The 25902-nt window shown below is 45.7% G+C and overlaps 1 protein-coding gene across 3 annotated transcripts in view; it reads left to right on the top strand.

Moving 5' to 3' along the window:
- LOC119170377 (sodium- and chloride-dependent glycine transporter 1-like) overlaps positions 1–25902 on the top strand; it is a 114620-nt gene that overhangs the window by 37746 nt on the left and 50972 nt on the right. Inside the window, exon 1 of one of the 3 annotated variants that reach the window (XM_075876420.1) lies at positions 13370–13922. The exons of the other annotated variants lie outside the window; for them this stretch is intronic. Within the exon in view, the coding sequence (XP_075732535.1) occupies positions 13830–13922 (93 nt within the window). The 5' untranslated portion in view covers positions 13370–13829. Of the gene's footprint in view, positions 1–13369; positions 13923–25902 lie in introns of those variants that run through there. 3 annotated transcript variants of the gene reach the window in all.

The raw sequence follows: 25902 nt of genomic DNA, 5'->3' as shown, positions 1-25902 counted from the left end.
TTTTGGTAATATTTCGGTAATATTGTCTGAGAAGAGGCTACACAAATCGGGCTGAACTGCGCTCGTACGATACCCACGTCACTATCACACTACGTGGCGCAGATCGCAACAACGGTACGTCGTTGCTTTGGGAAGTTTTTGCCTATTATTACTGATTACTGATCAAGTTCGTTCACCGACAACGCCATCTTCTTTCTTTTTTTCTTTTTGTTGTCGAAATACTGCAATGCCTCATCAAACGTGCCATTGAACTATCAGTGTCTGGTGGTGTCGTGGGTGAGGGGTCGACAAATCATCATCGGCAATGACGTCACCAAATGACGTCCCAATACTGTCATAGATTGCCAACTATGTGACTCCGTCTTTACGCCATCTTGATGTCATGCGACATAATTAAGTCATCACATGGCGTAATTATGCCATGGAGGCGCTATTAGGTGCACAGCTTTCCAACGAATCACGAGGTCAAATCACTACATCAACTGGGAAGAAAAATATAGTTGGCATTCGCATTTGAATCATCAAGCGAATGCACAAGGAACCCCGTCGTACGCAGGCGAGCAAACCAACAGAGCCTGTTTGCTCGCCTACGCACCATGTTACAGTGGATTGAGCCACACATGACCGGCTGCACTCATTTGACCTTACGTTGTCTTCAAGTCCAGTCGAGGCTTCACCAAGTAGACGCGACCCTTTTGCGTAGGCTGTGTTTGGGCGTTGCATTTACCAACGCCTATGCTTTCCACGTTGAGATGGCCGAAACCGTAGTCTGTGACCACTGAGGCAATGAAAAAACTATTGTACATATCTTTTGCGACTGCCTACATACAGTGCAGTGCACCACAACTATGCCTTTGCAATGCGCTCAATAAGTTAAATGATCGACCCCTGTCGGAAGAGAGAGTTTGATGCCATCGACAGGACGGAGCGTCGCAGAAGGAGTAATCGCTGATTGAATAGATTGTTATTACGAGTATAGGGACAGCGCTAATATACATGGCGAAGGAAGGACGCAAACCATGACGCGGTGGTTTGTGTCTATTTAGCGCTGTTTTTCGGCTTGTAATCACGAACCCAAAAATGCTTACACAAATGCAAATTGTTTACAGACGCTGTAGTTGCAAAATACTTGGATGCTGCGCTATGGTCATAAATGTTGTGTTGTCGTTACAGACTCTTCATATTAAATGCGAAGTATTTGTTAATGAAATTCGGCGACGTTGAGCGCATAATATATATATATATATATATATATATATATATATATATATATATATATATATATATATATATATATATATATATATATATATATATATATATAAGTAATGCTACGATGAATGAGAGACGTGGCCTGGCTCATACGCCATGTTTATTCCGTTCTGACTTCTTCTTCATCGGCTTCTACCAACAATCGCTTCATACGTCACACGATTCCCCCTCCCCCCGAAAGAAGACATGGATTACGAACGAACAAGAAAAAGCAAACAAGGAGAGGTTAAAAAGTCACAAACGTCAAAATTCACAATTGGTTCTATGCTCCAGGGTAGTTCCGTAAACTTTCAAAGACTTCAGGGGAGAGTGCAGCAGTCCGGTTAACGCAGGAGTTCTGGTGGGCGAGGCTGGTGGTTGCGTCCTGGATAACACAAAAATGCTTTAGACGTGGAGATAGGGGTAACCACAGCTGGTATTCTTGTGAAGAACGAACGAGGCTTGAACATCTTGCAGAATCGACAGTTCCGATATTGTACGCATCGAATTCCTCGTCGTGGGTGATACAAAGGCCGTGCGGGCAGCTTGCGTGCGCGTTGATCGAGGTTGATTGGGCGCTGCCTGTGTTGCTGCCAGTACAAGGGGTGCTTTTGTGGCTTTTGGAAAATTTTCCATAGCGATGTCGCAGATATTTTGATCGAAGGCCCATTTTTGATCTCTGGTGGAGAATGTATCCACGACGATGGGCCTTTTCGCTATGTTCTTTGAGCCTTAAGAGTGGTTTCGATGAAGTTTTCTTTCGTCGTTGACAATATTGAAGCGTACGTTGACGTTGTAGTTTCTTGGTTTCGTCGGCTTGCTTCGGGTGTGACATTGATCTTGGTGTGCCAGGATTCTTAGCAATTCCTCCGCAGGCTTCTACGACGCCAACCAATGCAGCTGTTTTTGGCGCAAGACGATGTGGGGGGTTTCGCGCACTTGAATCTTCTGTATTCATAAACCGCTCATTGTTGGTGGTTGCCTGAAGAGTACTTGTGTCATCCGAAGTAGCACCTGGGCTTTTGTTTTTATCGTTGGTAGTGAGGTTGTATACTAGATTCACGTCGCTTTGATCTTTTGGTTGATGAATACCAGGCGTTTCTGCAGAAGACTTTTCTTCACATGATGCTGATTGTGAATGCTTCTGCCTTTGTTGAGCTGCTGAGCTGAATACTTTGACCGAATAAGATTTCTGTGAACATTCGTTGTCTGCTTTGGTTTCACGCGGATTTACTAACTCATCATGCGTGAATGCGAGGGTTTTATGAGGTGCTTCCTCAGGTTTATCAGTAATGTTGATAACAGGTGATACCAAGTTAGTCTGCAAGGTACGCATGCCGCACGATGTATTAAATGCATCTGGGTCATAAATAGTGGATTCAAATCTTTTATGCAGCGAAGAGTTGCGCATTGGCGATATTATTTGCACTGATGAGGAACCAGGTGGAAGGTTGTGAAAACGATCGCGTGGTCTTTCCGTTAGCACGTGGCTAGCTTCAGCTGACGGAAATTGTAAATCCTTGCTCCGTGGTCGAATGCGTGAGGGCTGCTTATGACTGCGATGACGGAGTTCGAATGCATTGAGAGTGCGTGTTCTAATCGAATCTTCATTACAGTCTTGAAACCAGATGATCATTTCTTCTTTTATCTTTTGGCAAGACTCGTCGTTGTCGAATATGTGGGTGAGGTAAAGTCTAAATGCCTCACCGGTGACGTAGTCGCTGAAGTTCGTAACCATCTCCCTTTCCGACCATGATGCAGCGGTAGCGTGGAGCTCGAACCAGTCTTGTACAGGTCCATCGTTCCCTGCTCCGGTGTACTTGGGGATGGGAAGGTCAGTCGATGGTGCTGTCATGATGCTGGTCATGGTGTAGAGTTGGAATGCAATTGTGTGGTTCACGTTCGGTCACTGCGTCTGGCTGAAGTGTTCGATGATGATGGCCGGTTGATGAAGTGGCTGCCAGGTCTTCATCCTGTCGACTCGTGTGATGCTACGATGAGTGAGAGACGTGGTCTGGCTCATACGCCATGTTTATTCCGTTCTGTCTGACTTGTTCATCGGCTTCTACCAACAATCGATATATATATATATATGAGATCTAACAGACAGTAATGAAAGAAAACCCAGCCGAGAGCATCGAACGCGTTATTCGAAGGTCGTAGGTTAGATTCCTGCTCACGGCTGGGTTTTCTTTCATCCACTTTTCTTTCTTCTTTCTTATTTACATTCCATTGGTTCTAATAACTTCCCCTGTACATTCCTTGGCATTACTGTCTGTTAGATCTCATTAATATTGTGTTAAAACACGGAAAAACGAGCCCTTAGGTATACACTTCTTTCCCTTATTTCATTGAACGAGGGTCTCGTACTGGCAGACTTGGTGTGTTTAGGTTGTATAAGAGGGACAACTAATCAGCTGCCCACTCATAATAAGTTCACGTGCTACGTGACGCCAAACATGCGAATAAGAGTGTTTTCACACTCGTCGTTTGGCTTATAGATGGCGCTGACTGTCACTCCTACTTCTAAATTCACATATAAACCCAAAAAAGTGGATGGAGGGAAGACCGCTGTGGTAGCTCAGTGGTTAGAGCATCGAACGCGTTATTTGAAGGTCGTAGGTTCGTTTCCTGCTCACGGCTGCGTTTTCTTTCATCCACTTTTCTTTCTTCTTATTTACACTCCATTGGTTCTAATAACTTCCCCTGTACATTCCTTGGCATTATTGTCTGTCAGATTTCATTAACATTGTGTTAAACCACGGAAAAACGAGCCCTTAGGTATACACTTCTTTCCCTTATTATATATATATATATATATATATATATATATATATATATATATAGCCGCGTCCGACTTTTAGCTCTCCTGGCCGTTAAGATAATGGTATCAATACCAAACTAGGTGTGGCATAACATGAATATATGAAGAATATATTTTACTAGTCATAACATGAAAGTCGTGATATATATGTCATGAATGTCATGATTTGCATTCCATGGTCCTGCAGCTCTTGCGGTGGTTTCGTTCACATGGCATGTTTCAAAACAGGTATGGTATGATATGATTGAATGGCAAACAAAAGCGACATACCTTAACATAAAAATTATGACATGCGTGTTATGTAAAAACATGACTACATGCCACGCTCATGATGTGCTCGTGGCCGTTTCGCTAGCGTCACGTATACCAAAATTTGGTATTACGGTACGTGAATGGATGACAAAGGTATGATACTGGTGCAAACATGATAAACATGATATGCGTGTCATGTAACAACATGAATACATGTCACACTCATGATGCGCTATCGGGCATTTCACTAGCTTCGCATATGCCAAATTTGGTGTTACTTGACGCCAATGGATGACGAAGGTTTGTGACTGGTACAAACATGATAAGCATGAGATGCGTGTCATGTGAGAACATGACTACATGCCACAGTCAAGGCACCGATACATTTCGACAAGACGAGGCGCGCGTGCTCGCTGGCGTTCATTTCGTCACGTCACGCCAGCGCTGCCACGCCAGGCGCCGGTGCTGCCATATACTCGCAGGCGCGCGCCGAGCTGCGTTGCTCTGACGCCTGCGCGTTTCAGCGCGTCCACCGTCCCTCCGTTACGAAAAGAGGAAGACGCAGGGTTGTCCGGGCAACGCATAGGCGCATAATGCAGCATGTCGTATTTCGCGCCGGTTGCCGTCGGGCCACGCTGACGGATGCTGGTCGCGCCTGGCGTCAGAGTCTAGAGTGCTCGCGTTTTGCTAACGTTGCGTCGCTGTGCCCGGTGTGCGTGCGCTGAACGCTACATTGGAGTATATCGGGACCTTCATGATGCGCTCACGGCCGTTTTGCTAGCTCCACATATACCAAATTTGGTGTTACGTGACGTCAATAATTGACAAATTATATGACTAGTGCAAACATGGTACTCGTGACACGTGTGTCATGTAGTAAGAACATGACAACATACCGCGCTCATAGCGTGTCCGTGGCCGTTTCGCTAGCTCCACATATACTAAATTTGGTATCTCGTGGCGTGAATAGATGAGGAAAGTAAACGACGCCTCCAAACATGATAGCCATGACACGGAAGTCATACACTGCATCATTTTCCTTCACCTCTTAACGTTGTACTGATTTTAAGGCGACATAACACTTCTCATTCGTGCTTCGCATATCATCGAGTCCCACTGTACGTGGCATCTTCCAATTTTCTTTATTATTTTAAACACCCTTTCACTTCTGAGGTGCGTGGCACTCTGCTTATCCTTTCTGATATATCTGTGTCTTGTTACCGTGCCTAAAGTGTTTTATATGGTACGAGCAAATAAACAGTGATGTATTATAGTAATACAGCACTCTGGAACTGGCTAGGACTTGGTTGAAGACATACTGCTCGTGTACAGTAGAGGGCCCTTTTGTGTAGAGCACGAAAGCAGCTGGGTTTCGCTCTGCGGGTGGAAACCTTGAGGGAGTATCGAGTTCTGACGTGGTCAGTCTGACAACAAGGCCATGCATACTTCTGATACACCATGTCAGGTTTCGCCCCGCAGTGCAAAAAACCTGCTGTTGGCGCACTCCACACAGATGTAGCCGCGGCTGTAGATGTCGTATACAGTTGGAGAGCATATATGTTGCCCTGAGAAATAACTTTTTCTTCTCTTATATAATTTCTTCTAATTTCTTCCTTTCTTTATTTCTTAAGAAATATCTATAATTGTGACAGAATCCTTCCTCCCAAAAAAGGTATTGCAAGAGTGCTGATCACTGATCACCACAGCCTGCCCGTAAGCGGTTCAGTTGACGTCTCCTTGGCATCATCGCGACTCGCATTACTTTGTTTTTTTTTTTTTGAAAGCTCTTTTGTGCTTTTTAGGGACCACCGGACTTCACAACCACTTGTGAAAGAACACCATGTGACCATGCTGTGTTGTCTCGAGCTGACTATCCATCTTTCTTACTCTTCTTCTTTTCTCTCTACCTTTTTCTTTTCTAATATTCCCCTTTCCCCCACGTCAAGTGGAGGGTAGCCAACCGAGCCAAGCTTGGTTAATTTCTCTGTATTTGATATATCCATCTCTCTCTCGCCTTAGTCTTTCGGTTTGTCCCTTCCTTCCTTCGCAATACATAACCCGCATAAATTTTCATTTCAGTGATGCAAAGGAAGAAGTGCGTTTTTGAGTCTACCTTTGAATCAATTGAAATAACTGCACATTTTTGTATAATTTGTCAGGAGGCACACGTACTCCAACATTTCCAGTTTGATGCCATTGATCTCTGCCTGTCTCAAGTAATTCGATAAGTTATCGAGAACAAAATGCTCTCTATAACAGCAGGTGGTCTTAGAAGCGCGACTAGGCCATTTCAGCATTCTTGAAGTACTCAATTCCCCAACGATGACACCATGTAAGCATCCTTATTCACAAACTGTTACTTAGTTGTAACGCAGGCAATACTTCTCAATGTCATGGACGCCTATTCCTAACATTGCTTTAAAACAAGACCCATTATCTTTCAGTGAATAAAAAAAAGCACCTGGCCTGTGCTGAACGCGCAGAACTGTCACAGCGAAAGCTAGAACCGTGGTCTTTAGGAGCCTTTTAACTTAATAGCATTGACAATTTGATGTCTGCTGTTGCTCAGAGGTAACAACCCCAAAAATAATTTTCTGCAAACACACCCTCCTGCGCGAGCCTTCTGGCGTTATATGCTGTAATAGACACACTGCCTGCCGTCTTGATACGTAAATATAAATCTACTGCGTTTTTGTAGTGTTTTGTTTGAGTGTCTTACAGGTGGTAAAATAAGCTCCACACACGGAAGGAAATTTATTCGACTACAGCGGAAGAGGACGCTACTGCGACATCTGTTATACTTAAAACGGCTCGGAACGCGTTGTAAAACACTTATAAGCACTCTGATTAATGTGGCTGCAAGTTACGTCAAAGAAATATTGATAGCAAATACGTTGGTGCACACGAGCAACATTGGGCATATATGGGAGTACCATCAGATGTAGGAAGATGCCATTATTGTAATTTAGAGTGTGTGGACCTGTTCTATTTGATGTTTTTAGTGGGCGGAGGGAAGTAAAACTATCATTTCAAGAACCAGCTCGTGCTCCTTTCATCCTCTTCTTTCTCGTCTGCGTCACTACTTGAACAGGTGCACCAATCTGTCTGGCCTAAGAAAAGGAAGAAACTTTAGTTTTACGGAAATGTCTGTGTAGCTGAATGTCCTTATTATTTTCACAATAATAAATCTGAACAAGATCGTTTTCGTTTTACAAAACGAGAAGATACGTTTTTTATAGCTTTGAAATACTTCCTATAGGCTACCCGACCCAAGGCAAGTCCCCCAGTGCAGGTGTAAACCAAACTTTTGGCATGTATACATTTAAGGCTCAATGGTGCAACGTGCATCTACACCTTACTCCAGGCCGCTACTGCTGGAAGGCGTTCTGGGAGAAGTAGTGCCGTAGGTGTCCAATGTTGTTCAAGAACAACTCATTACTCGCCTATAAATAATCATTATTTTTTTCTGAAAACGTTATCGGCATATTTCATAATTTTCTGATGCATACCAGGGGTTTCTTGGTGTTGTTTATTTAAATAAAATTTTGGGCATCAAAGGGTTAAAAGGCTCTCATGCGTTATGCGTGACCGAAAAATCGAACGATGCAAATAATGATAAATGGTAAATGATAAATGATAAAAAAAAACTTGGAGCAGAGTGGGGAACCAACCAGGGTTGTTGGGGTCCCAGTGGGGATTGAAGCAGGGTCGTATGCGTGGAAAGGGGATGTTCTATCAACCAGCCTCGCCGCTGCTCATTAAAAAATGCAAAGAACTTCCTCTACTTAGAAATTCACTGAAAGTAGTTTTCATGCTTCACAAACACACATGTTGCAAAATGCAACAAAAAATATTGCAATAATAATGCGTGGTACAAGCGTCCATTGCCAACGGCTGCCAAAATATGTGGCTATCGTAATGACTCTCTGGTTGAAAGCCGCTACACCACTACACACGGCACACACTCTATTGCGATGCATAGCAAATTCAAAAAGGTTTCACGCACTAAGTGTTCGAAGTACGCACTGTGAACAGGATTTCGCTATCCCGTTCAACTCCTAAAGGCGAAGCTTCACGGTCACTCATTTTTTGAACACTTTTTTGGTTGCTGCTGCCAGCCCAATTGCGGGGTACCCACTAGGCCATTAATCATTGCGTAGTAGGCCACTATACCATGCTTCGTCATTCTTCGGAGAAGCGTGGTTCCTGCTGAATACTTGCAAGGAACTTTCTGCAATTGTTATGTGCAGTGGCTGACGGTGATAAAGAATTATACCAGAAACTTTTGTAATTCCCATAATCCCCCACAGTGGGTACGCGCCATAGTTAATAGGTGAACACGATCAAGCCTTTGTAAAGGGTTGCAGCAATCGGTGACCCAGTAGTTGCGCAATTCGCATTATCTGACACCTAATTGTTCCATTGCTCTTCCATAACGTTTTGTTATTCATATTGTTACGAGAAGGAGACTGACTCGGAGGGGTCGTCAGAGATGTATTTACAGCCGGTTAAGCGAGCAGCGCCAGCCACAGAGATTAGCTGGCTCCTGTCTTCTTCGTCTCCATGCACTGGCGCGTAGCATGACCCCCGGCGGTGAAGGCATCGTCCCGGTGCTTTAAAGGTGCTTATCTGACGCATTCTTGCAGGGCTTGATCCGCGATACGTGTACAATATCGCTGGACCACACAGCAGATGATGATGGATAGATGGGGCTGATCTCGTAGGTGACAGGTGTTACTTCACGCAATATACGGTAGGGTCCCGTAGAATGAGACAGAAGTTTTTCTGATAGGCCCAGCCGACGATGAGGGGACCAGAGTAAAACGAGGGTACCGGGAGTGAAATGTACGTCTCTACGTTCCGCATCGTAACGGCGGCATTGGTTGGTTTGCGACGCCATCAGCCGAGCGCGAGTGAACTGATGGGCATGATCGGCTCGCGCAATCATGTCGCGTGCATACTCGCTGGTGGACGAGGTGTTAGCTGAGATGACTGTGTCCAGTGGTAAAGTCGGCTCTCTTGCGTACAATAAGTAGACCGGCGAAAAGCCCGCTGTGTCGTGATGGGATGAATTATACGCGAAAGTTGCGTAGGGTAAGACAAGGTCCCAGTCTTGGTGGTCGGGCGACACGTACATAGCGAGCATATTTGTTAAGAGTACGGTTAAATCGTTCCGTGAGCCCGTTTCTTTGAGGGTGGTAAGCGTTTGTCAGTGTGTGTTGCGTGGAACAAGAACGCAGAATTTCGGCGATTACTTGGGATAGAAATATACGGCCACGGTCTGTGAGAAGCTGCCTCGGAGCACCGTGAATCAATATAACGTCCCGTAACAAGAAGTCAGCGACGTCGGTTGCACAGCTGGTCGGTAGAGCTCGCGTAATAGCGTAGCGTGTAGCGTAGTCTGTAATCACGGCTATCCATTTGTTTTCCAATGTTGATGTGGGAAAAGGACCAAGCAGGTCTAACCCTACACGTTAAAATAGTTCCGCGGGTATGTCAATTGGTTGAAGATGGCCAGCGCGTAGCAGCGACGGTGTTTTACGACGCTGGCATAGGTCGCACGTGGCGACGTATCGGCGTACCGAGCGAGCAAGGCCTTGCCAGAAGAAATGGCGCCGGACGCGCTCGTACGTGCGGGATACGCCAAGGTGTCCAGCCGTGGGAGCATCGTGAAGTTCGGTGAGAACACAGCGGCGCAAATGCTTAGGCACAACGATGAGAAAGTCATGCTCATCTGGTCGGAAATTGCGCTGGTATAGCATACCTTTTGAATGACAAAGTAGCGGACGGAAGCATCATTTGGGGAAGATACAGTGCGGCTGATGATGTCAAGCAGGACTGGATCACGCTTTTAATCTTCCCCAATGTTAAGGAAGTCGGACACTGACAAGATAGAGTTCTCTGTGGGCTCGTCAGTGTCCTCAGGATCGTCGACAGGGTACCTGCAGAGGCAATCGGCATCATGTTGTAGAAGGCCCGATTTGTAGACCACCGAATATGAAAACTCTTGCAGGCGCAAAGCCCAGCGACCAAGGCGGCCTGATGGATCTTTCAGAGAGTTGAGCCAGCAGAGCGCGTGGTGGTCGGTAACTACTGAAAATGGGCGTCCGTATAGATAAGGTCGAAATTTCGCCACCACCCATACAAGAGCCAAGCACTCACGCTCAGTGATCGAATAGTTACGTTCAGGTGCGGATATGAGACGGCTGGCATATGCAATAACGCAATCATGGCCATGTTGTGTCTGAGCCAGCACTGCACCAATGCCATGTCCACTTGCATCTGTACAGATTTCTGTAGGGGCAGCAGGGTTGAAGTGTGCTAGAATCGGATGTGTAGTGAGAAGAGCGATGAAGGTCGAGAACGCAGAAGCCTCTTCTGAGCCCCATGAAAACGGGACGTCTTTCTTGAGGAGCTGCGTAAGCGGCCTCGCTATGTGCGCAAAATTTTTCACGAAGCGTCGGAAGTAGGAGCATAGTCCGATAAAGCTGCGTACATCCTTCGCAGATCGTGGTACAGGAAAGTTTTTGACGGCGCTGATTTTTGCCGGGTCTGGTTGTACACCGTTCGCGTCTTCTAAATGGCCAAGTACTGCGATTTGATGGCGTCCAAAGTGACATTTCGACGAGTTGAGCTGCAGGCTAGCGCAACGGAAGATGCCTAAGATGCCTGATAGGCGCTCTATATGAGTTTCAAATGTTGTTGAAAAGACGATGACGTCGTCCAAGTAGCACAAACAGGTGGACCATTTAAATCCTCTGAGCAGGGAGTCCATCATTCGTTCGAAGGCGGCTGGAGCGTTACAAAGGCCGATGGGCATGGCCTTGAACTGATATAGGCCATCGGGAGTGATTAATGCCGTCTTTTCACGGTCCATTTCATCTACCTCTATCTGCCAGTAGTCTGAACGAAGATCTATGGAGGAAAAATAGTGGGACCCATAAAGGCTATCAAGCGCATAATCTGTTCGTGGCAGAGAGTACACGTCTTTTTTTCGTAATTTTGTCGAGGTGTCGATAATCAACGCAGAAACACCATGCACCGTCTTTCTTGCGAACTAGCACTACAGGAGAAGCCCAAGGACTGCAGGATGGCTCGGTGATGTCCTTGGCGAGCATTTTGTCGACCACACTTTGGATAATGTGACGCTCGGCCGCCGACACCCGTTATGGACGCCTATGAATAGGATGCTCATTGCCAGTGTTTATGCGGTGAGTCATACCAGTAGCTTTCCCTAACGGACGGCCACTGAGGTCAAAAACGTCGATGTAGGACACGATTAACGCGATTCTTTTCCCGACATCAAGCCTCTCTGGGGTCAACTCGCAAGGGAGTTCCAAGCACCAGCGGGGCTCAATGGTTGAATACTGGGCTGGCACTCAGGGTGTCACAGGGTTCGAATCCCAATGCGGCATTAATGTCTAATTACTAGCATTTTTACAGCGAAATCTGTTATGAGATCACAACGCGGGTCACGCGTGGCACCTGATTGTCCGCCGATGCCGCCGCCCGTAACCAGTATCACACTTAGGACGCAATGGGATTCGAACACCGGTCTGCTGTGTGCCATCCCAGTATTCTACCTGCGAGCTACACCAGTGCTTGGAGCTCGTTTCTAAACTGGCTTTAAGGAGGCTTGATGTAGGGAAAAGAATCGCGGTAATATTTTGGTAATAAAGTGTTTTAGAACATCAAAGGAACAGACAGGTGCCACACAATGCGAATTGCGTAACGAGTGGGTCGTCCAACGCTCCAGCATATTAGTAAACTTGTTCTTGATCACCTATTACCTGTGGCGCATAACCACTTCAGGTATATTTCTTCATCGTCGTCAGCCACTGCATAAAAAATTCACAAAATTACAAACAACTGTGTAGCGGATACCACTTTTCTCCAAAGAATGACGGATAACATAGTGATTGCTGGCCTACTACACAAAATTTATGATTATTTATGGCGTAGCGGGTACCCAGCAGTGTGCTTGCAGCATCCCAAAAAGTGCTTAAAAAGGCTCTGAAAAGCCGCTCTTCTAGCTTTCGTTGTGACTGTGCTGCGCGTTCAGCGGAGGCCTGGCGTCTTCTTCTTATTTCGTGCAATAGTGTTTACGGACACCGGCGGTGGCGGACAACTACGGTGCGCACGTGACCCGCGTTGTTATCTCATAACAGCTTGCGCAGTAATAAAACCAAGATGATAAGATGAAGAAAAGAATTTAGCACCCCTTTTCGCATTGTTTCAGCTGACAACGTGCCAATCAAACAAATAATTGAACACTTCCTGTCGTGTGATTGTTCGTGATATGTTCACGATAGTCATCTTTTCTGCCATTTGATAGGAGGGCCTGTTATAGCGATCAAACAGGCTGCCAACTGGTGCCACTCCGCTTGTTTTCAACTAAATGCGTGTATATGGCGGCGCCACGGTGACGTTCTCCTAAAGCGCACGGGTTGACTGACGTCTTCGCGAAAGTCGTCCCGGACGCATGACTTGGTCACGCCTCATTTTTTTGACACCGACTGCTGCTCCTACACTTCTGCTCCGCTGTTTTGTCATCCCAACAGCACTCAGCGGTCAATTAGTGGAAAGAAGGAAAACAGCAAAAGCTGACTTCGCTTCACCTTCGCCCTCGGGCGCCACGAACGTATTGATTTACACTCCAACGCTGAAGCCAGGTCCTGGGTGAGCCGAACGAGAACAATATAAACGAAAATAGAGAAAGGGAAAGAGTGAGAAAGAAAGGGCTAGACACGCTCGCCCTATACACGTCGGTGTATGTATCCCCAGCGCATCATTGATCCTGGCCGTGACGTCGTCGGGGCCCTTCCCCGGTGTCCTCACATCCCGCGGGGGTGCGCATGCGCGTTTGCAGCCACCGGAAGCGACCGTGGCGGATCTCGGGTTCTTCGTTTGTTGTGGAGAGCCGCCGCAGCCGCGTGACGAAGTCTTCCAGCTTCCACAAACTGCTGGGAGCCCCAACGGGACGCGCTCGCCGGAATTGAAAGTTCGTGTGGTGCGCGGTGTGACGAAGACTATACGGGTTAGGCTTCTGCTCGAAGATAGTGCGATGGGTATCGAAAACGAAAGGAAGAAGGGACCGTTTTCTCGTTCTGGCGCTAATGATCGCGCGTGAAACAGAGACAACGTTACCACAACCGCCACCAACAGAAGCTGCGTCTCCGCACGCGACGAGTTCGGACGGAGCACCACGCGAACAAGGATTTTCAGCGGGGGCGATGCTCCGCTTCGCCGTGCTAGTGTCCGCTACTAAGCCTAGGAGTCGCGCTGGAAACTTCGCTGCAGCAGGGTGCGTGCGCGCTCTGTCGTCGCCGCCGCCGCTAAGCCTAATGTGAGTTCGAGTATTCGGCGCGCGGGGGCTTGTTTCGCTCTTTCTGTTTTGCTTCCTTTCGCTCTCTTTCACTTTGTTGCTTGCGCCGCCAAACGCACTCGCTTCGAGAGTTGGGCCCGTCCCGTGTCGGGAAGAAGGCAACGGAAAGAGCTCACGATGGACAACCCGAACGCAAACTTCGACGATGATAGCCTGTCTGAGGAAGAGGCTGGCGAGACGATCAGGCTGCGACCCTTTCTTGACTGGAGGGTGAGAGGACGATTTCACTTTTTTTCCCTATTCTTTTCTTATAACGCACTGGCTTCCCTTAGAATGATGCTTAATGGTAATTTCGATGGTGGAAAGAGTGCTTCTCTTGAAAGGAAGCTGAATGGTCATTGTAATGAGAGAGGAGGGGAGTCATTTTGAAACACTGCAACTGTGTTCCGCAAGTTAAGGAAGTATCAAAAGTATGTAGCATCGAGCTCAAGCTTTGCGTACTTATCTGCTGGTTCTTGCACTAATGTTGAAAGTTGTGCTCGGAAGTGGAGCCGAACTTCGTGGGTTCGAACCTGGCTGCTGCAATCGCATCTCGATGGAAATTAAATGCGAGAGGTCCGTGCACTGTGAGATGTTAGTGTACGCGAAAGAACACCAGAGGATTATATTTTACGGAGCATTTTGCTTCAACGTGCCTTTCAATCATACCGTACTTTCGACACGTGCAACTACGGATAGATGGTTGCAATGTCCTGACAGGACAGTTCAAACGCGGTGCATTTTAGTTTGTTTGTTTCTTGACATGTTTTTTGGTTGGCGTTTGTGTGAAGACGCCCCTGTGAAACACGCTTTAGGATAATTTATGGTCTCTCCGCTCCTTTGTTTCTTCTTCTCTCTTACGTATCAACAGCCAAGTCTTCTCTGATCGGTGCCCGCCTACGGTGCTCGGCTGCCGACACAAAGGTCGGGACTTCGACCCTGCCGCGGTGGTCGCATTTCAGTTGGCTCGAAATGCTGGAGGCCCACGTTTTGTGTGATGTCAGTGCAGAGGGTTGAAACTTCCGCAGCCTTCCACTGCGACGTTCATCGTAATCTAACCGTGGCTTTGAGACCTGAAAGCCCCGGTATTACATTTGTCTGCTCGGTAAACGCAACGGGACAAAATTTAACGATCTCCAGTCAACATGAAACCAATGCCACTTTCACTTTCTGCTGTATAGCACTGCTTTAAAAGCAGATTATTCTTCTGATGGAGACGGAAATGTTGTAGGCCCGTGTGCTCAGATTTGCGTGCACAGAAAGAACTCCAGAAGTTCGAAATTTCCGGAGTCCTACACTACGGCGTCTCTCATAATCATATGGTGGTTTTGGAACGTTAATCCCCACATATCTGTGAATCAAAAGCATTCACTTTCCCTTGTATAATATTGTTTTAAAAGCTGATTATTCGAGCCAGAAACACGTCCTACCCTCTTAATAAGGAAATGGTATCTTTGTATGACGTGCAGCCACTTGTTCGAAACAGTTTTTTATTGTTTCAGTTTTTTTTTTTTTGGTAAAAGAAACACAAGTGTTTCAAGAAGCCAGCCTTTTCTGAGGAACGTTGAAACGAAGGTGTTCAGTTATCACCGTATGCATGGCTGTCACGTTAGGTAATACGTTTCCAAAGCCCGCATTACGATAAGCCGCTTGCCGCTCAACGTGCCACAAGGCTGGACAGATTATCGTCGGGAGCAAGCCAGATATAATGGCGGGCTCGTATGCTTAAACCGACGTACCGTTACTCCTTGCACGCTAGGATCAATCGATTGTATAACAATTCTATTGCTTGCGAAAAAACTGGCTGCAGGGTTATTGCAGGGCCTGTGCAGTTTTATCCACGCGACCACTTCCTTCCCCGTACAGCCTCTCCTGGCAATAATTTCGAGATGATCGTTAACCACCGCGTGCGAGAGTCGCTTTTCTATTAATAACTTTCGGTTCTCTATTTTGGCCGATAACACAGTCGCTTTGAATATTTTTTGCTTATATGGAGGCCTTGAACAGCAACGTAGTTTTTGTTATCTTTTCTATAGCAACCTAAAACGTTCAGCGATTACTTATAGCTGTGTATAGTGACCTTACTTTTTCATACGATTCTTGTGCACGCTCTTCAAGCTTATCTCTGCCATTGGTTCTGCTTGATTAGGATTCAGAACGAGCTGAGTGTGTGTATACACGTTCAAACTTAGTTTCCTTCTGTTTTTTTTTTGTTATGTCAAGATACGACAACGCGAGGGTGGAATGAGAGAATGAATGATCTTTGTGCACATTGTCATTGTTCCTGAAATATTGTAGACGTAAAACTGTCATAATGTTACTGCCTAGTTTTTGCGAAGATATTGTTTTTTCTTCACTATGAGTGGGAAAATAGAAACTGGCGTTATATTACGTGAAGCACTGCCATCATTGTAAGCATGCACATTATCATCGAAAGAATGGTGCAGTCTCAAAGGTATACGTCAAAAATGTGACGAGGAGTGTGCAGGCTACATATCCCATCATCTGTGGAATACACCGGGCCGTACCGACGAACCATTCATTACGTCGTGTATAGAAGCAATAAAGAGTTCGTGAGGCGGCAGCATTAGGAACGCGGAGCTAAATCTTTGGTTCGTTATAAACCAGTAAGGCGCAGATGTAATGCACAAAAGCAACGATGGTCTAAAGTACAGACGCGAAAGCGTAGTTATGTCAACTAAACGCTTTAACGTTTGAGATGACGTGCTAGATCTAAACGCATAACCTGTCTCGTTCCTACTTTTGCGAAGCAGCGCGAAGTCTGATGTTTTTAGTCATCCTGTGAAACTTTGGGCTATTTCACAATCTATACCCTAACGACATCAATAGCGTGGCCTTTGTCTCACTCACGTCTAAAATTATAATTTATTATTACCTCGTCATTCTCTGTTCCTTCTTTTCCCGCATTTCCTGCTGGAGCCCTTATTTTCCCGTTCTGCCCCTTAGATCTAGTGGCTAAGGTACCGAGCTGCTGACCCACAGATCGCGGAATCAAATCGCGGCTGGGGCGACTGAATTTTCGATGGAGGCGAAAATGTTGCTGGCTCATGTGCTCAGATTTGGGTGCACGTTAAATAACTTCAAGAGATCAAAATTTTCGGAGCCCTCTATTACGGCGTCTCTCATAATTTATGGTGGTTTGGAGACGTTAGGCCCCACATATCAATTTCTTGTTCTCTTTTTGTATTCAATATAACGTGCCGTAACTTATATGTGCCCAGCAAAAATTGTCTTAAGTGAAGCTTTTTTATTCGCTCATCTCTGTAGTCGGTGGTGAATACAGAGGATATTTCGGAACATTCATGCTAAACATTGATGGTCTCTATTTTGAACTCGAAGTAAGCACGCAATTTATATAAAAGAATGCTCTTCGGTAATCGGCTTGCTTGATCAAGCAAAGGTTATATTCATATTCATAAACAAGTTATATTTATAAGCTTGTTTTAGGTTATGGCTGGGCGGCGGAATCGCAGACAGCGGAATTTTCAAAAAGTAGTTGTCACGCTTAGAATCTGTGTACCCTGTTTAGAACAATAACGCTGGGATATGCTATGTAGTCTCTGGCTGTTCTTTGACGTCTGCGTACAGAGTAAATGCAGAAACGTGATAACGGCGAAAAAAAAGTGCACGTGGAGGTAACGTCATTTATTCACCGCTCTGAGATGATGAGAACTGGCACGAAATAGAACGAAAATGCGACACTACCGAAAAAGCGTGTTGTGTGGGGTGACAAGTAGTGTAACAGCGATAATCTAGTGCAACACATTCACAATCAAAAGGCGAAACAGTGTACCCGTCATCACATCTTTTAATGACGCCATCATGATCGTCGTGTTTGGGTACAAGCGTGTAGCCCATGACGTCATGCGACGCATTATCAAATGGCTGACTCTTGAACGCAGGACTTGAGTCACCTCACCGTTCGGTCAACTTGTCTATCACTTCAGCAAAGTGGCTGACAAGTGTTTCGTATCCAACTGTAAGAATAAAGTTGATTTTTAAATTCTGAGCATTTCTTACCACCGTATTCACAAACGTTCCTGGACGACTTGACTTGCACCCTTCACTTGAGAGAGTTGAGCACTGCGCCACCGCTCAGCTGAAAATGACGCTGCGCTACTAAAGAATCGCATCAGATTGTCGTTGATATACAGTGACTTGCCGTGCCTAGGGACAGCGCTCCCATCGGATTTCTTAAGAGGAGGTGAAGCGTTGAGTGAAGGGACGTTCTAGAATACGGGGTTAGCCTACTAAAGGCACTGACCATTTTTCTTCTATCTTTTCTTTGTTTCTTTCTTTATTTATTTTTTCTTTCTTTCTTCCTTTCTTTCTTTTTTCCTTTCTTTCTTTTTTCCTTTCTTTCTTTCTTTCTTTCTCGCCGCCTACGTTTGGGTGCTGTCGTGGTCACCTGTGCGGTACACTTGCGGTACACAAATCGGGTATGCAAAAGCAAGAAGATAGGCCGAGTATGTCTGGCTGGTCACAACATAAATAACGTGAAGCCCTCGTCACCTACGTCATCAAACAATTTTTACCTGACAGGCGAGACTTACACAGGTGTCTCGATGCGCCACAGGTGATTGATAGTTTATATCTGCCCGCAAAAGGCTAAAACAGGCTTAACGCCCTCGTATTTAAATTGTCATCGGAAGCTTTGACCCAACAAATGCAAAGAACAAAAGTCGCAATCTCTGCAGTAATCAAACCCAAGCATTCTGCGTGACATTCAAGTTCGCTTCCAAGGAAGGAGCCACGCTATATTTTACTTTGATACTCGAAGAGCGTTTCGCGTTTTCTTTAAACACAAAAGTTTTCTATACCGGGGTTAACCATGACTCCACTGACGTATTTTTGTCACGGATATGAGGTTGGTAAACATACATTAAGTTATCGCAACGAAAAAAAATTACAAGAAACAGTTCCTTCACAGGGCGTCGAACTTACTACCTCTCGCTCTGGAGTGCACAGCGCAAACTGTCTCGGCCACAATGTTTATGTTCTTCAGGTTGCTAACGGTGAGCTATTCATATACGTCCTTTACCGCTGGCGGAAAAAAGATAGGTGGCTTTACCATGTGCTAGTCATCACTGCAGAGATGGTGCGAAAGGTGCAGAGGGCACGCTTCAAATCTTGCGATGCACGTGAGCCTCAACCGGGTGTGGTCGCTCGTGCGCGTACTTAGCAATCGGGGTGGTTTGTACCATAGAGTTTCCCACAATACTTACTAGAGGGAACTCTGGCGCTAGTGTCTATGGGAGCTGCAACGCACGGAGTTTCAGCGAGCATGGCAATGATGGGTAGTACACACATTTGTCTAATATTCGTACTTCTGGCCTGCTTCTGGCTCCGTGTGTGTTCGTGTGGCTTGAAGCTGTTTTCTTACGAAACAAGTATCAGCAAATGTTCAGCGGTTGTGCTTCACGATTTTATTTTTTTAGACTTACTTTCCAAATTGGCTTTCGAAGTTCAAAAGCATTCAATCTTTCTTTAAAAACAAAAACCGAAACACAGCAATAAACGAAGCCGCAAGCACGATTCGCTGCCCTCAAGTATGAAGACTAGGCAAATGTGTGTACTACCCATCATTCCCATGGTCGCTGAACGATCGCTGCGCCAGAGTGCCCTCTAGTTAATTTTGAGAAACTCTATGGTTTGTACATCTTGAGCAAGTGTGCGTTACAGAGAGCACGAACGTCACTTGGCCGGCTGCAGCGGCCGCGGTTGCGAGATGAAGTACTCTGCTCACGCACAAAGTAACAATTGCGGCCACAGGTCGGCGAGTCCGCTCATGAGTCGACTCACTCGCGCTCCCCCACGCACAGATCAAGCCGTGATTTTGAGGTTGAGTGAGTCCGGGTGAGTACTGTTTTGGTAATATTGCGTCCGAGTGAGTCTGGTTAAGGAAAGTTCTCGTGAGTGCAAGTCCGAGTGAATGTAAATCGGAAAACTTTTGGTTTCCTAAGCGCAAAATATATTTCATTAGTGAATCTGATAGCATCTTTGGGAACTGTGCCCCGGAGCAGTCGCGGAGCATTCTACAATTTCCCCAAAACCGAAAAAAGGGGGCTAAACGCCCCGGTTCTGTGGAGGGGCAAATGGAATACCAGCCGTTGCGCGTCGTCTGCTGATCGTCTCCTACACGCGCGGCGCGCAACGGAATGCTGGGATTGCACAGCATCGCTCCGCCAATTTTTTCGGAGCACCTCGGAGCAACAAAAATAAAAAGTGCCTAGACAGGTTTCACCCTGATTTCCGAAGACGGTTGGAACACACTGATGCGCACCGGTGCACACCAGTGCACACTGGTGCACTTCCCAAAAATGCCATGAGTGAGCTGCCTCAGTTTTTCCGGCCTATGATTGTGGCAGTTGTAGGTTGGCGCACACTTTCTCACTTTCTCTACTTGTATGCTCGTTCTTGGCGACCGCCCTTGTGTTTGAGAAAATCGCCCTATAGTAAGCGTCGAGCTGCGACAGCTACTTGTTCGTGCTCGTTCGGTGTGTGTTCTTTTCGTGCGTCCTTTTTGCTTGAGGAACGTGCTGCAAGTTTCTAGTGGTTTGGCGTTCGTCGCGTGTGACATCACAATTTGTTGCTATAGCGTTCATTTCTTTGACCCTCTGTTGAAACAATGCACAGTAAACACTCAACTGCATTTGTGCAGGCATGTTTCACTTTCGTGTTATACATATTCCTGTGACAGAAAGATGAGTCGTGTTTATTTTGTTTTGTTTTATTGCAAAATAACGTGGGCACTTTATTCTTAGAATATACTGTTTTCAGAATATACTGCTCTAATCATTTGATGAGTAATCATCTTGTACCATGCTTTGGAAGGTATATAGCTGTAAAGTATGCAAGGGGGCAACAGACGAAAAAATATACAGTCAATGGAGGTCTTTTTTTTTTTATTGACGTGCTGTGGCGGGCAACCAATTGGAAAGGCATGGGGTGGTGGAAGTAATTTTCAAAAGAGAACATACAGCGTTCTCACACGTACGGCGCACTACTGCTAGAGGACACAGTGTCCCCTTCAACTTTAACTTTACCTTCGATTCCTAGCTTCAGCGCTTAATATTGAAATAAGACGACAAATCGGTCTAGTTCTCCTCGGCTATTAATGACAGTCGCTAGACCATCCAATTACTTGAATAGAAATGTGTCCCGGAATAATTTGACTCCTCTGTAGGGCCTTTATGCGAAAATATCCTGATCATCCACGCCGTCAGACGTCAAACCAAATTTTAAAATCTACGTTTCAGACTATATTTATGTAAGTGTCATTATTAGCCACTCAGCGTGAGCTAGTCATCGGCATAAAAAAGAACAGAGCACTATCAACGTTTACCCAAGATCCAGTTTTTATTTCTCTATAAAGGCGCTTATACAAGCGTGTTACCTAATCGTCCCCGATGGCATCAAATTAAAATTACCTGCTGGAAAAAAAAGCGTCGATAACTCACCAGTGCCGCGAAAAGTTGGATCATGACGATATGCGCGCTGCGTCGCAGTGCTATGAAAACAAATCATTTGGGCGAACTATTAAGGATCATCTTGCGGCAAACTGGCTCGACGTTATGCCGGCAGTGCTTTTGAAACGTATTCAAAATATGATATTGTAACCTATTATTCCAAAGGTGAGCGCTCTTTACCAGGAGCATCGCTGAAGCAAATGTTTCAACAAACGGTCGCCTCCTCTGAAGCGCCAACTCACTCATGGACGCCTTGTTGCGTCTATGCGTAGGTTTTGTACACTGTCCTCCCACAACCCCAAAAATGGAGGACAGGGCAAGGCAAGATTGCCAGTTGGAAAGTTGGCTGTAACCCCTGATCAAGAGCACTCATCTGTTCAATGTTTCATGTTCAGTTATGACTTGATATTTCAACCTATGTTGATAACCAAAATTTGAAATTCGTCGCATAAAATTTTGAAGATGTACGTATATATTTAGCTCCTACGTTGTCCCGACGTTTCTTTACATTCAATCATGCCATCATATATCATGTGCCCCCAGTGCGTTAATGCAGTAACCTTCATTATGTGTCCCATGATTTCCTTTATTATTGTAAATTAATAAAGCAATGTTGACGTTTATGTATAGCACTGGATTCTAATGCATGATAGGATATGTGAAAAGCAAAGAAATGTGACAGATATTACATGGAGACCACCCAGGCACAGTTTACTGTTACACTTAACTTAGAACTCCCACCTCACTTTTTCACACGCAGATCCTTTCTACAAAAGGTTACGAATTCATCCAATGAATTTCTCTAATTTCTGTAGTTCATCGACAAAAAAAAAGCATACAACATAGTTCGAAAATCATAAACAAATTAGGGGACCCTAAAGCTTCGCCTTGAGGAGTGTAACACGATAGCGACATCCTGTTCTGGTGCGTACTTCAAACACTTTGTGCATAAAATATTTTCGAATTTGCTATGCACGCACTGTATACGTGGACTTAAGAGAATAGGCACGGTAGCGTGTGTGTGTTTTGTAGTGGAGTACCGGCTCTCTACAACGCAGACGTTATGCTAATCACATATATTGGCGCCCCGTGGCAATGGACGTTCGTACCACGCATTATTACTGCAATATTTCATGTTGTGTTGTGAAGCATGTATACAGGCCGCGTGTGTTTGTGAAGAATGAAATATGCTTTCACTGCATTTCCAAGCAGAGGAAGTTCTTTTCACTATTCTAGCAAACAGAGGCGTCGCGAAGACGAAGACGGAATTCTGAACGGTCATGTTTTTCATGTTCTCCGCTTCTAAGGATTAATCGGCCATGTGCTGAGGTGCTGCTCAGGCTTCAGCCAGCGGCAATGACGACCGTGTTGTACTTCCTCGCCTTCCCACCGGTAAGCTCGTTGTGGACTCTGTTTTTCTACGTGCGGACTTAGCTGGTCGCCCTTAACCGGTTCAAGATTTCAGAGATGCTCTTCGGGATATCATTGACTTGAAGGAAAGAAGCTCCATAGGTCAATTTCAAATGTCTCGTGTTTGTATGGTCACATGCAAGTCAGAGCTGACGAAAACAAAGTTGGTCACAAGAGGCGAATTTTTCGTCGAAAGCCGTCGCTGCCTTGTTATTGACCCGGAGCCCACGGAAGTGAAGATGAAGCTTATGTGGCTACCTGAGCACTTGGAGGACGCCTATATCCGCAAGGCACTGCAAACATTTGGGAAGGTCAAGACAATATCACAAGAAAGCTCGAAAGTAGCGGACATGGAGCAAATGCGGCCGCTAAATTGGGATGTGGTTTTGTCCCTTGCTGATGGAGTTCGCGTTGCTAATATTCGCCATAATTTTGCTGTCTGCTGAGTGCGAATCCTTGTCCTGATACCTGGCCACCCACCACTTTGCCTTTGGTGCAGTAAGGTCGGACACATCCGTCAAAACTGCAGGACACCTCGCTGTAACCCCTGTCGACGCTTCGGTCATTTGGCCGAGATTGTGTTATGACATACGCCAATAAGCTGCGACAGCGCACAAAACAGCCAAATGATAGCCTGAAAGAGCATATTATGGATGCCATCGAGCTTCTGGACGCAACAGGAGACACTCAGTCAATTTCAGATGCTGCGGGCTCTACCACAAAGAATCCAGAAGAGGACAGGTAGTCCCTCGCTTTTGACTGAGTTGAAAGTTCTGCGTGCAAAGAGCCAAGTGAATAATGCAAGCAGCATACCCAAAATGGCTCCCCACAAGCCATAGCACAAGCAGAAGTCCCTATGAAGAATGCTGCTGCGCTTACCCAAAAATGTGCCGAAAGGCCGCCCGTACAAGACAGACACTCTGGGCCGGATTCCGCAGTAGGTTCTTCACCTGCTTGCGCTGCAGCTTCGCAGCAGGTTTTTGGTCATGGTGCGGTGTCAGATGGTATACGCAGGCCTCTATGGATGCAGCAATACCGAAGCGTCGCACATCGTACAGCTCATATTAAAGCAAACGGTCAGTGACTAGGAAGTCCCAGCGTCAGTGACTAGGAAGCCGCACCGTCGCCGAAAGTTCATGCCCAAAGGGAAGTGTCGGCGATACCGATCTAGGACGCCTGGGGGGGGGGGGGGGGGGTGTCACAGGAAGCTTCACCACCAACTCTAGGGACTGATCAAGTGGGACTATAAGCGCAATAGAAGGTAGTCACCATGGCGCAGTCTGAGTGACTTATTTTTGCTACCTTGAACGTACGCGGCCTTGCCGCAGTCTGAGCGACTTATTTTTGCTACCTTGAACGTACGAGGCCTTAGGTCTTCGCAGAAACAGGCACAGCTCCGTAGACTTTTCAATCGGAAGTGTCTCGATTTTGTCGCAATCCGAGAGACAAAGATCGAGAGCGAAGAAGAGAATGAGAAGGCCCTGCGGCCTTTTCTGTCTCAGTATAACGTGCGTGTTTCACATGCAAAAGGTTTATCTGCGGGCTGTTGGCTATTTCTGAGCAAGAGCCTACCCTGTTCAGCATTCTGCACTAGTGTCGATGAAGAGGGCACGTATATATGCACTGATGTTTTGTTGCAAGGAGCACCGTGGTGAATTATCAATCTATATGTGTCTAATGAGGTACCGCAACGACTTGGACTCTTTGAAAAAGTGCGGAATTTAATTGACGTGGACAGATGCACGGAACTTATGCGAGAATTCAAATGTGTATGTCATGCTATTGATCGTAATAATCCTTCTGAAAAGAGAGACAGGAGTGGCGAGCTTTTATCCGGTATTGTACATAACGCAGGACTAATTGACATCGGGGTCTTAATCTGGCAACGGCATATACAAGAGTACACGACAGTTCTCATGCTTGCCTTGACCGGATTTACGTGTCCTCATCACTCCTCTCTTGAGGGATAGTGGCAATCTACCTATCATAATTTGAGAGTGCTTGCCAAATGTGCTCCAACCCATTCTTATTCTTCTAGTTACTTCATTCTCGTGGTTTGGCTCCGCGGTTATAACCTGCCCTAAGTAGACCGTCTTTTACAACTTGAAGTCGTCTATTACCTATCTCGAAGCGCTTCTCTCTTCCAAGGTTGTTGTACATTACTTTCGTTTTCTGTGGGTTAATTTTAAGACCCACCTTTCTGCTCTCCTTGTCCAACTCCGTAATAATGAGTTGCAATTCGTCCCCTGAGTTACTCAGCAATGCAATGTCATCGGCGAAGCGCGGGTTACCAAGATATTCTGCATTAACTCTTATTCCTAACTCTTCCCATTGTAGGCCTCTGAAAACCTCCTGTAGGCACGCAGTAAATAGCAGTGGGAAGATTGTATCCCCCTGCCTTACACTTTTCTTGATTGATATTTTGTCGATTTTTTTATGGAGCACTATGGTGAAAGTTGAACCTCAGTAGATTTCTTCCAGAATGTTTATATATACTTCGTCGACACGCTGATTCCGCAGTGTCTGCATGACTGCCGATATTTCTACTGAATCAAACGCCTTCTCGTAATCTATGAAGGCTATGTATAGTGCTTGGCTGTATTTTGAGCATTTCTTCATTACCCGATCTATAGTATGAATATGGTCGATTGTTGAGTAGCCTGTTCGAAATCCTGCTTGTTCCTTGGGTTGATTTTATTCTGATGTTTTATTAGGTCTGTCAGCAATTACCTTTGTAAATACCTTGTATACTACGGAGAGCAAGCTGATCGGCCTGTAATTCTTCAAGTCCTTGTCATCTCCTTTCTTATGTATTAAGATGGTGTTAGCATTCTTCCAAGAATCTGGTACTCTTCCCGTCAGGAGACACCTCGTAAACAGGATGGCTGGTTTTTTAACACAATCTGTCCTCCATCTTTCAGCAGATCAGATGTTACCTGATCCTCACCAGCAGCTTTGCCTCTTTGCATGCTCTCCAAGGCTTTTCTGACACTTTTTGTCATTACTGGTGGGGTGTCATCCGGGTCACTGCTAGTTCTTATAGTATTAAGGTCGTGGTTGTCCCGGCTGCTGTACAGGTCTCTGAAACTCCTTTGCTATTTTAACTACCCAATTCATATTGGTAGTTATTTAGCTTTCTTTTTTCCTTATTGCATACATCCGATTTTCGCCTATCCCAAGTTTCCTCTTCGCTGCTTTGACACTTCCTCCGTTTTTCAGAGCGTGTTCAATTCCCTCTATGTTATACCTTCTTACATTGGATACCTTACGCTTATTAATCAATTTCGAAGGCTCTGTCAGTTCTATTTTGT

This window comes from Rhipicephalus microplus, chromosome 2 (genome assembly GCF_043290135.1).
Source record: "Rhipicephalus microplus isolate Deutch F79 chromosome 2, USDA_Rmic, whole genome shotgun sequence".
Lineage (NCBI taxonomy): Eukaryota > Metazoa > Arthropoda > Arachnida > Ixodida > Ixodidae > Rhipicephalus > Rhipicephalus microplus.
This window is presented reverse-complemented; position numbering and strand designations above follow the sequence as displayed.